The sequence below is a fragment of the Xylocopa sonorina genome, chromosome 13, assembly GCF_050948175.1.
Source record: "Xylocopa sonorina isolate GNS202 chromosome 13, iyXylSono1_principal, whole genome shotgun sequence".
Classification (NCBI taxonomy): Eukaryota; Metazoa; Arthropoda; class Insecta; order Hymenoptera; family Apidae; genus Xylocopa; species Xylocopa sonorina.
The window spans coordinates 932,141-945,336 of NC_135205.1; the positions used below are offsets into that span (position 1 = coordinate 932,141).

At 42.3% G+C, this 13,196-nt stretch overlaps 2 protein-coding genes and 1 long non-coding RNA gene across 3 annotated transcripts in view; 2 read left to right on the forward strand and 1 right to left on the reverse strand.

Moving 5' to 3' along the window:
- LOC143430118 (uncharacterized) overlaps positions 1–13,196 on the forward strand; it is a 304,969-nt gene that overhangs the window by 238,011 nt on the left and 53,762 nt on the right. The window lies entirely within an intron of this gene.
- Positions 1–13,196, forward strand: part of LOC143430111 (mitochondrial import inner membrane translocase subunit Tim21) — a 391,485-nt gene that overhangs the window by 70,651 nt on the left and 307,638 nt on the right. The window lies entirely within an intron of this gene.
- On the reverse strand, positions 437–772 carry LOC143430373 (uncharacterized). Its single transcript, XM_076906605.1, has one exon. It carries the CDS (start codon positions 770–772, stop codon positions 437–439), a length of 336 nt encoding a protein of 111 aa, XP_076762720.1.

Here is a 13,196-nt window from a genome sequence, read left to right on the forward strand (position 1 = left end):
AGTACATTAGGCGGCGGGGCGGATTGACTCGGACACGCGGCATTGGCACGTCGGAAATAGACACTATGACATCCGAAAATCAATCCGCCTCCGCATTAACATCTGTTGGCCAAGACGGAATGCCCGGCCAGGCCACTGCGAGAACGGCCGCCATCAGGGCGTCCTCATCCATGCCCACGAGGGTCCACCTCGTCTGGTGGTGGGCCGTTGGACGGGTCGGGGGAGGTGTGGAGACATCCATGCGTATGTACACATGGTCTGACATTGTCTCCACGTCGTCAACCCTCCAACCCGACACATGACTCGCAGCCAGGGCATTGGCGAAAGATAGGTCTACTATGCTTTCGCCCTGGTACCGCAAGCACGAGCTGACCGAGCCCCTGTTTAATAACCCGAGACTTAGGCCTGCTGCACAGTCCAGCAACGAGTAACCTCTCTAGTCCATCCTCCGGGACTGCCACGCGAATGCGTGAGCATTGAAGTCCCCGAGGACGAACACGGGCCGAGCTGCGTGGGAAGAAACGATGTTCTGCAGCTCGTCCAGTAACATGTCGAAACGACTGAGGGGCCAACTTGTTGGCGCGTACACACCCACCATCAGACAATCCGCCCAGTCTACTGCCACGAACCCGTGGCCGCGCGCAACAGGCGCGATCGGCCGGATCCGCGACGGGACCGACTGGACGATCAACACGGAGTCGTCTAAGTCCCCAGCCCAGGATGGGTGCTGGAAAACGTGGTACGGCTCCGCGGCGAGGACCAACTCCATCATGCCACCGCATGGTTATGCCGTGACCATGGCTTCGGATTTTCGGCCCGCTCGACCTCGTCCCCAGTGGCCATGTGATGTCCGCTGCCTGCCACGTTGGAGGGTGATGCGGGTGCACCACCCCCGCTAGAACCTCCCACGTTGGTGGGTGGTACAGTTACACCACCCCCTTTATGGACATTGTGGACCTTGGTCTTCTTCTCTGCAGTCTTCATTCCCTTTTGCACAGCCGACGACGACTGTGCTTCCTTGCCGTCTCGGCGGGCCTTAAGTGGGGAGCAAGTCTTGCCCCTCGTTCTGTGGTTTGCAGGCCACCCTGCCTCTTTGCAAATGAGACACAGAGGGGCGGCCGCGGTAGAAGGGCCCGTCTGGTGGCCCGTCTCGCCGCACCTGTAATACGGGTGCGACCAGTCCACCTGTGCAGTGCACCGCTGCTGGAGGCGGGGTTTCAACGCCATTACTCGGGCATCAGCCCACCCCACCCGGATACGGCCGGCAGCGACCACTTTTCTGGCAGCTGCCAGGGGGCACTGCACCCAAAGGGTGCCGAGCCCTCTTTGAGAAGACCGGATGATCCCGGCCTTCACGTCTTCCATCCGGCACCCTCCGGTGCCAGCAATGGCCTCGGCCACCTCAGGCGAGGTGCCTGAGTCGTCCAGGCCGATCACTCGCAGGTCTGCTTTCTTGATCGGCCTGGCCACCGTCACGTCGTCGCCGGCCAATGCCTCCTTCAATTTTTCCGCCAAGGCAGCTCCCTTGGCTTCCTTTTCAGGACCGGCAATCTCGAACAGGAGTCCGCCGGTCCTGGACTTCTTGGGGCGGACAGATTCCATCCCAACATTAGATAGCTTGACCCTCTGCCTGACAGCCACCATGATATTACGATATATGGCTTTGCTGCCAGATAGAATGCTCCACACTTGCCGCGGTGCGTGGCAGCCGCCCAAGCTTCGGCTTGTCTTCCTTTTTGACCACCTGGGCCTTAGGTGGCGGGGCAGGAGCATAATGGGCCTTTTTGGCTGCCCTAGCTGCCTTCCTGCCCACCACCTGGGCCCAGGTACCTTCTTTTGCTGCACCAGCTGTAGAACTCGCTGGTGCTGCTGTCGCTGCAGCGCTCTTTTTATCCTCTTGGCGCGCCAACTCAATCCTCCTTGCCGCCCCAGTTGAGGTCTTTTTGGCCGTAGAAGACGAGGGGGGTTTTGGAAATCACCGAGCCCTTGCCTTCTTTATTCTTCTTCTTCGGCTCATTTTTCTTTCCCTCGATGGTCTGAGTAATGGAGCCATTCGAGGGCAAGCTCCCCTTCTTCGATGCTGGAAGGAGCTCCAAACGGAGTTCCTCCATCTTCTTATTAATGATCTCTGCCACCTGCTGCAATGTGGCAGATCCAAGCCCTTCCCTAGGTGCCGGAGCACCTTTTCATGGAGATACATTCTCCACATTCTTCACTGGCGGGGCCGGTGCTGTCTCCACGCGGCTCGCGATCTCCAGATCAGCCATAATTGATGTTGGCGGGCCTGGAGATCGCCTCTCCAGTACGCTAAGTCTGCCTTGCAGGCGCTCATTTTCGGCCTGCAAGGCCTCTATCTGCGTCCTTAGCGCAGCAATATCCACGTCCGGTAGAGGTCGTGCCGGACGCTGTACCCTCTCAGCCATTTCCATGATGATAGCCCTCAGGATTCTGGCGCTGATTCTGAAATCCCTTTGAATGGTGCCCTTGAGGTTCTTGGATTTGACAGCTGCCAATTCCACCTTGTCAGCCTTCCTCTCTTTTTCGACTTCGGACACGGCCGTTGAAAAGAGAAAGTGGATCTTTCCGACCCAACGGACGTGTCCGAGTCATATGAGGCGTAATTACACTCCTCATCGGCGCTTTTCTGCCGTGCACTTAGCACTTTGCTCGAGACCATGGCTGGTCTCATAACTCCGACCTTTCGGACCCCAGAGGTTTACGCCACCTCGCTAACCCCCCAGTCCCCGGTTTTTTAAATGAAAAAGAACATAAATCGATATCGTTCCCACGAGTGTGATCGAAAGGGAGGTGGCCCTTGGCAGAGCCACCATGCCAGGGGGAAGCTTATACACCCGAAGGGCGCCAGTATCTCCGGAGTTAGACGCTAGAGACCAGTGCACCCACCGGCCACGACCAGCCGCGAGGACTGGGCGTGCCCCATCACCGCGTACCGCAGCTTGAGGCTAGGGACTTTTATAGAGGTTTATCCCCTCGTGGGCCTGCCAATGAAGGCAAGCCGCCCGCTCCGGCGAAACATGACCACCGGTTTGCGGTATTACGACAGGGGAAACACCACCCCTGCCGAGCTGTGGAATCCCGGGGACGCAACCCCCCGTACCACGCCCAGAACTAGCCCTGGCCCCTGGGAGGGGGACCGCTTCAACCAATTTCACCACTTAACTCTGAGTCTTACCGGCAGGGGGGCCCTGCCAGGATATGAAGATCCCGCCGGAATCGCCCCAGAACATCACGGAGGCTACTAAATATCCACGATCCCCGAAACCCAGAGCCCCGTTAGCCACAGGAAAATTCCGGTGTTACCAGGTTCCACCACGAGGAAGTGGGAATGGGACATGTTGTTACAAACTGCAACAACATTAAAACCCTCCCAAACATAACCTAACCCAACCTAATCTAACCTAACCTAATGTAACCTAACCAAATATACCATAACCACACTTCCATCTCGGTTCGGAAGCAACCTACGTAACTTTTCCAGGCATGAGGCTATGCAGTAAGCCTTCCGCAGTTACGGAGTGGCAGAGATCCGCTCCGATTGAACGCTTATTCTCGTAATGTAATGAAATGATCGGTGCGTCTACACTTGCAAATAGAAGAATAGGCAGCCACACATCAGACGTAATGATAGATATTATGAGCGAGGATACGGCGAAGCTAATGATATATTAGAAAAAGTTAATGGCAAATATCAGGCATATAAAAAAAAACTGACATCGAACACTTGGTCGAATTAGTGGCGAACGATACAGAGAAAAATGAAGCAATTAAAGGAGCAGGAAGCATTCGAGGTCAGGCAGCGGGATGAGGACAAACAGGAAAAACGACAGAAATACGAAAAAGACGATGCAAGGAAATTGAGAGCGGGAGATAAAATCCTGGAATTTAACAAGAAAACAGGTATAGAGAATAAAATATAGGAAATAAAAGGAACTCTGGAAAAAGTATTCCAAGTAAAACATACGAGTATGAGTATAATGCTCCAACTAAGGGACATATACCCGTTGGGTGACCAGAGAAGAAATGAAGGAGGACATAAAACGAGCACTGAAAAAAATCGAAGGAAAGAATAGCGGTATAAACGTCAAGTTGTTAAAATAAACGTAGAGAGGCAACCAAGGTCGCGTTAGTTGGATTTGGACAGGAATACAGCAAGGAGCTGGAGAAGATAAAACGACTCAGAACAGCATTGACATCTTGTCCCTGCTAAATGCTACCAAGAGTAAAGAGATGCACCAAATGCCATAAACTGGGACATATCGGCATAAATTGCGAAGAAGTCAAGGATAATAAGGAACCCTGCAGAAGAACAAACCGAAATGTATCATTTGCAGCGAGGCAGGAAGAACGAATCCGTACACCAGACACGTTACCGTAGCTTTAATTGTCCGGTCTACAGAAAGGCCTTGATAAAAAAGAGCGAGAAACGAATATGGAATGGAAAGTCCTACAAATCGATCTGAACAGATGCCGAATCGCGCAAGAAATCGTGCAGAAAATGTAAGAATACTGACTGCAAGACGAGAACAGTGACGTTCCGATATGGATAACCGCCGTCATTCGAAAATGTTGCACATATGGCACCACGTACTCCTCGACCGGAATCGTTCATGCAATGCTCGAAGGAACAAAAGTTATAAACTGCTACTTCTCGTCGAACAGGAAATGGAATGAAATCGAAAAATATATAAACGAAATTGATATTAACATAGAAAAGGGAAAGAAAGCAAACAGAATAATAATCGCACGTGACCTGAACGACACTTCTGCTTTACGCAACTTGGCATGTATGCAACCTCCTATCAACATTATGTCCATTTTTTATTTGTTTCGGTTCTTAAAATATGCATAGTCTTCTTTCGGATTCGTCATCATTAGATTGTTCCTTAGAGCCATTTCGATGATTTTTTCCTCTCTATGGTCGTTCTTCCTACTACCCCAGATTACCGATTTTTCGGTCAGGTCACATGCGATTGTTATTCTGTTTGCTTTCTCTCCCTCTTCTATATTAGCGTCAATTTCGTTTATATATTCTTCGATTTCTTTCCGTTCATGTTTGGCGAGAAGTAGCAGCTTATAACTTTTTTCCTTCAAGCATTGTATAAACGGTTCCGGTCGAGGAGTACATGGTGCAATATGTGCAGCATTTTCAATTAACGCCGGTTATCCATATCGCAGCGTCACCGTTCTCGTCTTGCAGTCAGTATTCTTATATCTTCTGCATGATTTTTTGCGCGATTGGGCATCTGTTGAGATCGATCTGTAGGACTCTCAATTCCATATTCGTTTCTGGTTCTTTTCTATCAACGCTTTTCTGTAGACCGGACAATTAAAGCTCCGGTAACGTGTCTGGTGTACGGATTCTTTCTTCCTGCCTCGCTGCAGGTGATACATTTCGGTTTGTTCGCGATGCAATTGATCATCGTATGATTCTGGGATCCGCATCTTCTGCAGATTTCCTTATTACCCTTGACTTCTTCGCAATTTCTTCCGATATGTTTCAGTTTATGACATTCGAAGCATCCCTCTACTCTCGGTAGCACTTTGCAGGGACAAGGTGTCAATGCTATTCTGAGTCGTTTGACCTTTTCCAGCTCTTTACTGTATTCCTGTCCAAATTCAACTAACGTGACTTGGTTGTCTCTCCACGTTTGTTTTAACAACTTGACGTTTATACCACTATACTTTCCTTCGATTCTTTTCAGTGTTCGTTTTATGTCCTCCTTCATTTCTTCTCTGGTCATCCAACGGGTATATGTCCCTTAGTTGGAGTATTATACTCGCACTCGTATGTTTTACTTCGAATACTTTTTCCAGAGTTCTTTTTATCTCCTTTCTTTTGTTCTCTATGCCTATTGTCTTGCTAAATTCCAGGATTTTATCTCCCACTCTCGATTTCCTTGCGTCACCTTTTCATATTTCTGTCGTTTTTCCTGCTTTTATTCATCCCGCAGCCTGACGTCGAATGCTTCCTGCTCCTTTAATTGCTTCATTGTTCTCTGTACCGTTCGCCGCTAGTTCGATCACGTGTTCGATGTTAGTTTTTTTTTATATGCCTGATATTTCCAATTAACGTTTTCTAATATATCATTACCTTCGCCGTATCCTCGCTCATAATATCTATCATTATTCACTGATGTATGGCTGCCTATTCTTCTATTTAAAAGTGTAGGCGTTATTCTTATCGGTAGCTTTCTCATTATCCTGCACTTACTTCGGCTCCTGATGCTTCTCCTTCCGTGTCTGTGCTTCCATCCAAGGCTTTCGTTTTCTCCTTTATATACGCTTTTCGTATCCTTTTCTATTTTCCTATCCTTTTGTGTTATCGACAGGGGGTTTCAAACCGCCTGCCCAACCTTTAATCTTCTGCCAGGATTCCGAATCGCGAGCCAGCAGCACCTCTTAGCAGCATATGCATAGCAACCGCGCTCACACCGGGGGGTGGAAGTTAGGGTGGAGGCTGCAAGCCCTCCATCATCCTACTGCCTGCCCTGATGCGGGCGATCAACTCCGAAGGCCACTCGACCTGCGACCAGCATCTATTTTATACTCTAAGCGATTCGTAGTTACACGTTTTCCACTAAGCTTGCCGCAATCAGTGACATTGAATCGCTGAATCTAAATTGATATTTTCTTTTTAAGTTTCTTGATTTTTTTATTTTCTCTCACGATATCGTCTATTTTGTTGTACCTTGCCCTTACGGTATGGTATATAATCTGTTTGATATTTCTCGGATTTCCTCTTAATAAATGCAATGTTTCCACAGATTTTCTTTCTCTTTCCCTTTAGTTACATTGTTGTTATTTTATGCTCTCTACCCTCCACATTTCCTTTCTGCACCATCCCGGAACCGGCATAATACGATTACTTCAGGATGGCGTCCCGATCTCGTTACATCGAGATCGAGTGTTCTTGCTTGCATTCGATGATTTATATATGTTATATATTGGAGAATATTTCCTCTTATCCTTTGTATTTTTCGAATTACGTTTTAGTTAGATGCATATTAGATGCGCGTCGTAATATCGGATTTTCGTACGATTATTTAGTAAAGTTTTATTCTTTTCTGACTGTTCGTTTCCATGTCACCGAAGACGCTCCTGTATTCGATGCGGACCCGCTCCTATTAAACCCGCCTATCATTACATTACATTACGTGATTGAACGTTCAGTCGGAACGGATTTCTGCCACTCCGTAACTGCGGAAGGCTTATTGCGTAGCCTCATCCTGGGAAAGTTACGGACGTTGCTTCCGAACCGAGATGGAAGTGTGGTTACTTTAGATTTAGTTAGGTTACGTTAGGTTAAGTTGTGTTAGGTTATGTTTAGGATTGTTGAGCATCCTGTCTGGAATGTTTGGTCGCGAGAGCGTCTCACAGGCCATGGTTTCCTTAGGTGAGGAGATCATGGTCGCGAAGGAGGTCGCCCAGTGGGTTAGGGAGCAATCCCTGCCCGCTCGACGTCGCCTGCGGGATCGGCGTCCTAGACGTTTGTCCCGTTCCGGCCCACGGGGGGGGGCTTCCACCTTGCGGTGGGTGTCGCTCCTGAGAAACATTCGGGGAGCGGGACTTCGCCACTTTCGCCGCGCCTGCAAGCCACAACTGTGGACATTACACCTCAGGGGCCCCGACTCGGCATTTGTCGGTTCGTGGTATCGGTTCTGACGCACCCGTGGCATCCAGTCCGTCCGGGACACACCTGGCCCGAGGCGTCGACGACACCCGTGTGGAGAGGACCACTTAGGTGGTCGTGCCCCACGTCTTTGCGGGGCACGGGTGTCGCCCGTTGGGCCCGGTCAGTACATTTAGGGAAATATGCTCACCATTGCACGCGTCCCCCGGGACGGGAGCGATGGCTGCGTGACACAGCCATCTCTTCAATCACTGCTGAAACAGAACTGCGAACAGTTTGAGCACTTTTCACAGAGATGACTCCACCTGACAACAACGAACGACACATATGGGTTCTCATAAAACCATTTGCCACACAACTCAGTGCTGAGAGGGATAATAATGCTAGCGCTATTACTTTAACCAGACATAGAATCCATAGGTATGAAAAATTATGATCTTATCAATAACATCAATTCTAGAGGAACATTTCTAGTGTAAGTATGAAAGTTCTGTTTTAGTTGTAGAAATAAAATTCACTAATATGACACTATACTTATTTTCAGGTCCAAGGTATGCTTACAATATTTAATGGAAGGCACATATCCTCATACAGTAAATATCAGCCCACCACTAAATATAAAAATTAAACGAATATAGTTTCGAATTTGTGTGGCTTATATAATATCCATGATTGGAATGTTAATGTGTGCTCTTGGAAGAGCCGATGAATTTGAAAATGATGGTATTGCTGTGAATGCAGTCTTGTCAAATACTGCAGTAAATTATATATATTTCTAATTTCATAGTTAAGAAATATAATTCTCTCAATTTAAGATTGCGTTATGCACGCGCTGTTGCAGGTATACATATGGCTGCGATGGAGATGTTAGTTGGTTCTGAATCACAAAATTATATTAAGAAGCTGGAAATAATGGATGATGCAGTGTACGCTTTTATTTTGCAAAGACAGAGAATCTGTTACTAATCAATTTTTAATCGATGAGGAAATATTAAAAAACTGAAGGAATGTCTGATTTTACCCATTATGCGTATAATTATAAATAATTTATAATTTAATAAACTAATCAATTTTTTCCGCATATAAATATTATTGATAAGATAAATTGATGCCTCATGTCTTCCTAGAGAAGAATTTGGAACAGATAGATTTGGATAATTATATATGACAACTGAAAAGGAGGAACAAATAGTATAGATAAATCAGAGGAAAATATCATACAAATATTAATTATCATTCAAACTAATTTAAACAGCGAGTTTGTTAACAAAACTTTAAGCTCAAATACTATCTATTGTTCATTATGTTAAAAAAAAATTTATTAGTCTTCGTACATTACAGTACATAATAGATCAGTCTGATTAATTGCCCAAATAACTATAGTTCCAGAGTTAATTAATGTCACCCTTACACAAAGTTACAATATGTAAATTTCGTAAATTTTAAAGGTGTCGTAGCTGGTGCACAGTTTTTGGATTTTAAAAATGGTAAAAAGGTGCGGCAAAGAGAGGAGAATCTAGTCAACCACTAGGTACAACATTAACAGTGGATTCACAACATTCTTTCCCAATGCTTTCTCATAAAAAAAATATATTTTTTACGTTCAAATTAATTAAAAATATAAAATAATTTTACTAATAACATAATATTATATATCTTTCGGACAATTAAAACTTGTATCGACAAAGCCGTAGTGGAAAAGTTGAAAATTAGTGGTGATCTACGAAAAGCAATGAAATTAGAGAAATTAATGGTCAATTTAAAGTCGAAACTTACTTTGAAAAATTAGATACCGTCTTCTTAAGAAGAACCGACATATTAACTAATTAAGGAATGATTATTCCTACTTATAAAAATTTTGTTACTTTTTGTAAAAGTTTAATACGATGATATAAAATATTTAAAATATTAAAAAAACTAAATGATAAAAATTAAATAAATTACGTTTGAAAATATTTATTTATGTAGATTGAACTTTACTCATACATTTATAATAAAATGAACATAGTTATTCATATTTAATATTTTCTTTGGAAACAATGAGCAAAGATATAAAGTACTTTGTTATTATAGTTCTAGCTGCTTCACAAGTCCCGAAAATGATAAAATAGACCAACACTAACAAAAAGTCTAATGTTTCATAATTATTTTATAGTTGAAAGATTATCAAGCTTTATGTCTCGATGGATGCTTATATATAAGCATAAATGCCAAAATGAAATGAGATCGCAAAGTGATATTTACACACCTGCATGCTGCAATTTTGACGTATTTAAATTTCTGATAAAAACATATAAATGTTTATAATCTAATTATCAATTACAAAAGGAATTCTACAATTTATCCATGTAATAGTCCTTTCTTTTTGTGCGCATCCTCCAATACATACACAGTATCTTCAATCTTGATGTCTTTCGTATGTGCGTGTGCGTGTGTGTATGGTAGCATTTGCAGAAATACTACATAATAGGTTTCATAGTTTTGATTCTAGTAAATCGAGTAAAATGGCATAAGAATTTCTGCAGAATATCAAGGGGATGTGGAGCTGCTATTGCACTACACACAGTATTTTTCAGTGGAAGAATTTTTCTCCCAATCTGTCGATTCCAGATTTTTTTGAATTGTTCGCGTTTAGAAAATTAAATCTGAATAGCATATCCCTTAACACAGCACGCCGGTAACCACGATACAACAGATCCAAGGTTCCTTTATCTGAGATTAAGGCCTGCTTTCTGTGTTTCAAAACTGTGTTATCAATTAAAAAGAACAGAAACGCTACATGGATTATAAAAGTATAATGGTTTAATTTATATAATCTTGAACATTTTATATCAGTTTACGTTGCTTTGTTTGTTGTATATGTTTACCACCCGGCGCTGAACTAACTACTACTAGCAGCACCTCTTTCTATAGTTTGGAGAATTCACCTGATCTAATGAAACCTGGCTTTGATTGCAAACGTGTTTTTACTGTATCCAGCAGAAATGAAATTACATTACAGAAGTACCAGCTAGTTTTCCACAACCATTTGAAACAACATTAAATAACCTTGTTAAACAATAATTTATTAAATGTGACTTGGACCTTTAAATTCGAATTTATAAACATCTAACAAATAAATATGTTTTATTATACATTCAATGATTTGTTATGTGCTGTTATTTGATATATTAACTGCTTGATTATATTTTACAACGAACCTTGCGTACCAATCACTGTTTTTACTTGACACGAGTAGATAGTTCTTCTTTTTATATTCTCATATCGCATTGCTTATGAAAGTGCATGATATTGTTTTTCTGCAGGCATGTATAATTATATACATACAAATTTGCGATTAAATAGCTATGTGCTTAAATTCAATTCCGAATAATGCTCTAAAATGCATCCCAGACAACACACGGCTAGATGGTGGCTACACCATACCGGCACTATATTGCCACTTCCGAGTATGTCAGCTGATGCGTAGCTATCTATAACCGGATTCGTTAGCTAAAATGCCAGAACAAGTTGCCAGCACATTCTAGACTAGCGTAACACGCCGTATGATTCACGCAGCGCCAGCGCATCATCATCACACGCCTTTCATCGCTCCATTCATGAATCTCCTCAGCAATGACGTAGGGTCACATTTGGTAATGGGGAACCTGTGCTTTCATACAAATTAATACCATTAGATGTCAGTAGATGTTCAACATATGAGTATTGATAGAAATTCTGACAGTTGTTTTCCTATATTTATAGTTATTGAGAGAGTCGTATATATTTCTTTTAACCCGTCATAAACTAAAAATTTTATTTATAAAAAAAAATATTACTTATAAAATAATTTATGCTGTTGCGTCCCTTGTGTAACTTCCCCTTGTGCAATTTCTTAAATAACATGCTGTCATCGTATTTAATATAACCCTCAATTGCATGAATTTGTAATGATAAATTGAAGGAAATATATATAAAATAAATGTATATATTTTTATGGTAAAGCAATTAATGACTTTATGGAAAATAATAAAATAATAAAATAATAAAATAATAAAATAATATTTTGGAATCAAAATAAATAAATTGCTTAATTTAGTCATTTTTCATATTCGTTTATAATTTTTATGGAAATAGCTTTTCCATTAATAAATGTCAGCCTACGCCACTACCACGCGTACAGCTATGGTGAGCTGATAGTGTCATTGCCACGGCCGTGTAGCCCGTGTGCTATATAGCGGTGCTTTAATATTACCGTGATTCGAGTGTCGCCCCAGTACTAATAGTAGGCCGTTACGAGAGCTGAGTAGAAGCACTGTTTTAACGCAGTTCTGCCACGGAACTCGTTCCATCCGTTGTCATTGGCGTGCCAATCGCTGGCTGTTTGGGATATTGTAGTGCATGAGATAAACTTGTTTCTTATCATCGTCAAGGAGATGGATTTTCACTCCCCCCTTTTTTAATTTTGTTAATTATTGTTTGGAATTTTTGCCGTTTCTGTATCTCTATGACCGCATTGTGGATTCAACTTGTGTACGATCTTTTTGGTTTTCATCTTTTGTTCCATGTAACATTATATATGTAATGCACGTTTGTTATGCAATACTCAAATTTGTAATCCTCAAATTTTTTTATTCTTTGGTAAAGCCACTTATTCGATTAATATGTATTTATTAGGCATAGACATTAATAATTAGAAAAATGTTATTAAAACGGTATTAAATATGTTGTTGCAATTATATATTTAAGGTCTGAAGGTGTAGGTGCAGTTAGTGTCCAACGTTTTACGTGATCCAATCGACGTATCGAGTGAGGCTATGGAATATGGAAACCTTTTACTACTCCTCGACCCCTTTCCATGTTAAATGAATGATTAGTTCTGCAAGACAAGAAGCCTGAATTAATGAGATCTCTGCGAACATAAGTAATTTGTAAGTAATACATTTTTTCTCTTTGAAATATTTAACTTTGCAAAGAGTAAAATGTATAGATATAAATGCCTGTTTTATATCCATTTCAGTCCAATTATATTATAGCTTTTGAGCAGAAGTAATATTGATTATACATGATTTTTGCAATAGTTCTTTGTTTAACAGATTTTATTAACGTTGAAGCATCATTTGAGGGATGTATCAATCTACTTTGCAGTTCTATCATTTTCTTTTTCTGCTCGCTACTTTCCATTTTTGGTTTCGTATACTTATCCTTTATCACCATCATATATGTTGCGTAAGATTATAATAACTTTTTTGTCCTTAAAGTTTGCGGATATTTCAATTAAATTTCCTTTGATTAAAAAAACACAAATTAAAAAAGAGTGACACGTACCATTTCTTGAAAACGGTGTATCGTAATTTGCATCTGACTGTTTTGAAAGGCACGCACTTTACTTAACGTTTGCAATGATTCGGATAACGGAGTAAAGAAATATTCAACTTTCGAAATTGTCGGCTCTTGTAATTCTAAGGCAAATATAATACATTCATCTGCCGATATCGTGAACACTGTTTTTTGACTAAATTCCAGAAAAACAAATACATTATAAGTAATATAATAAACATCGTAA

Coding starts and splice junctions, on each gene's coding strand:
- LOC143430373 (XM_076906605.1), bottom strand. CDS start 772: ATGATGGAGTTGGTCCTCGCCGCGGAGCCGTACCACGTTTTCCAGCAC.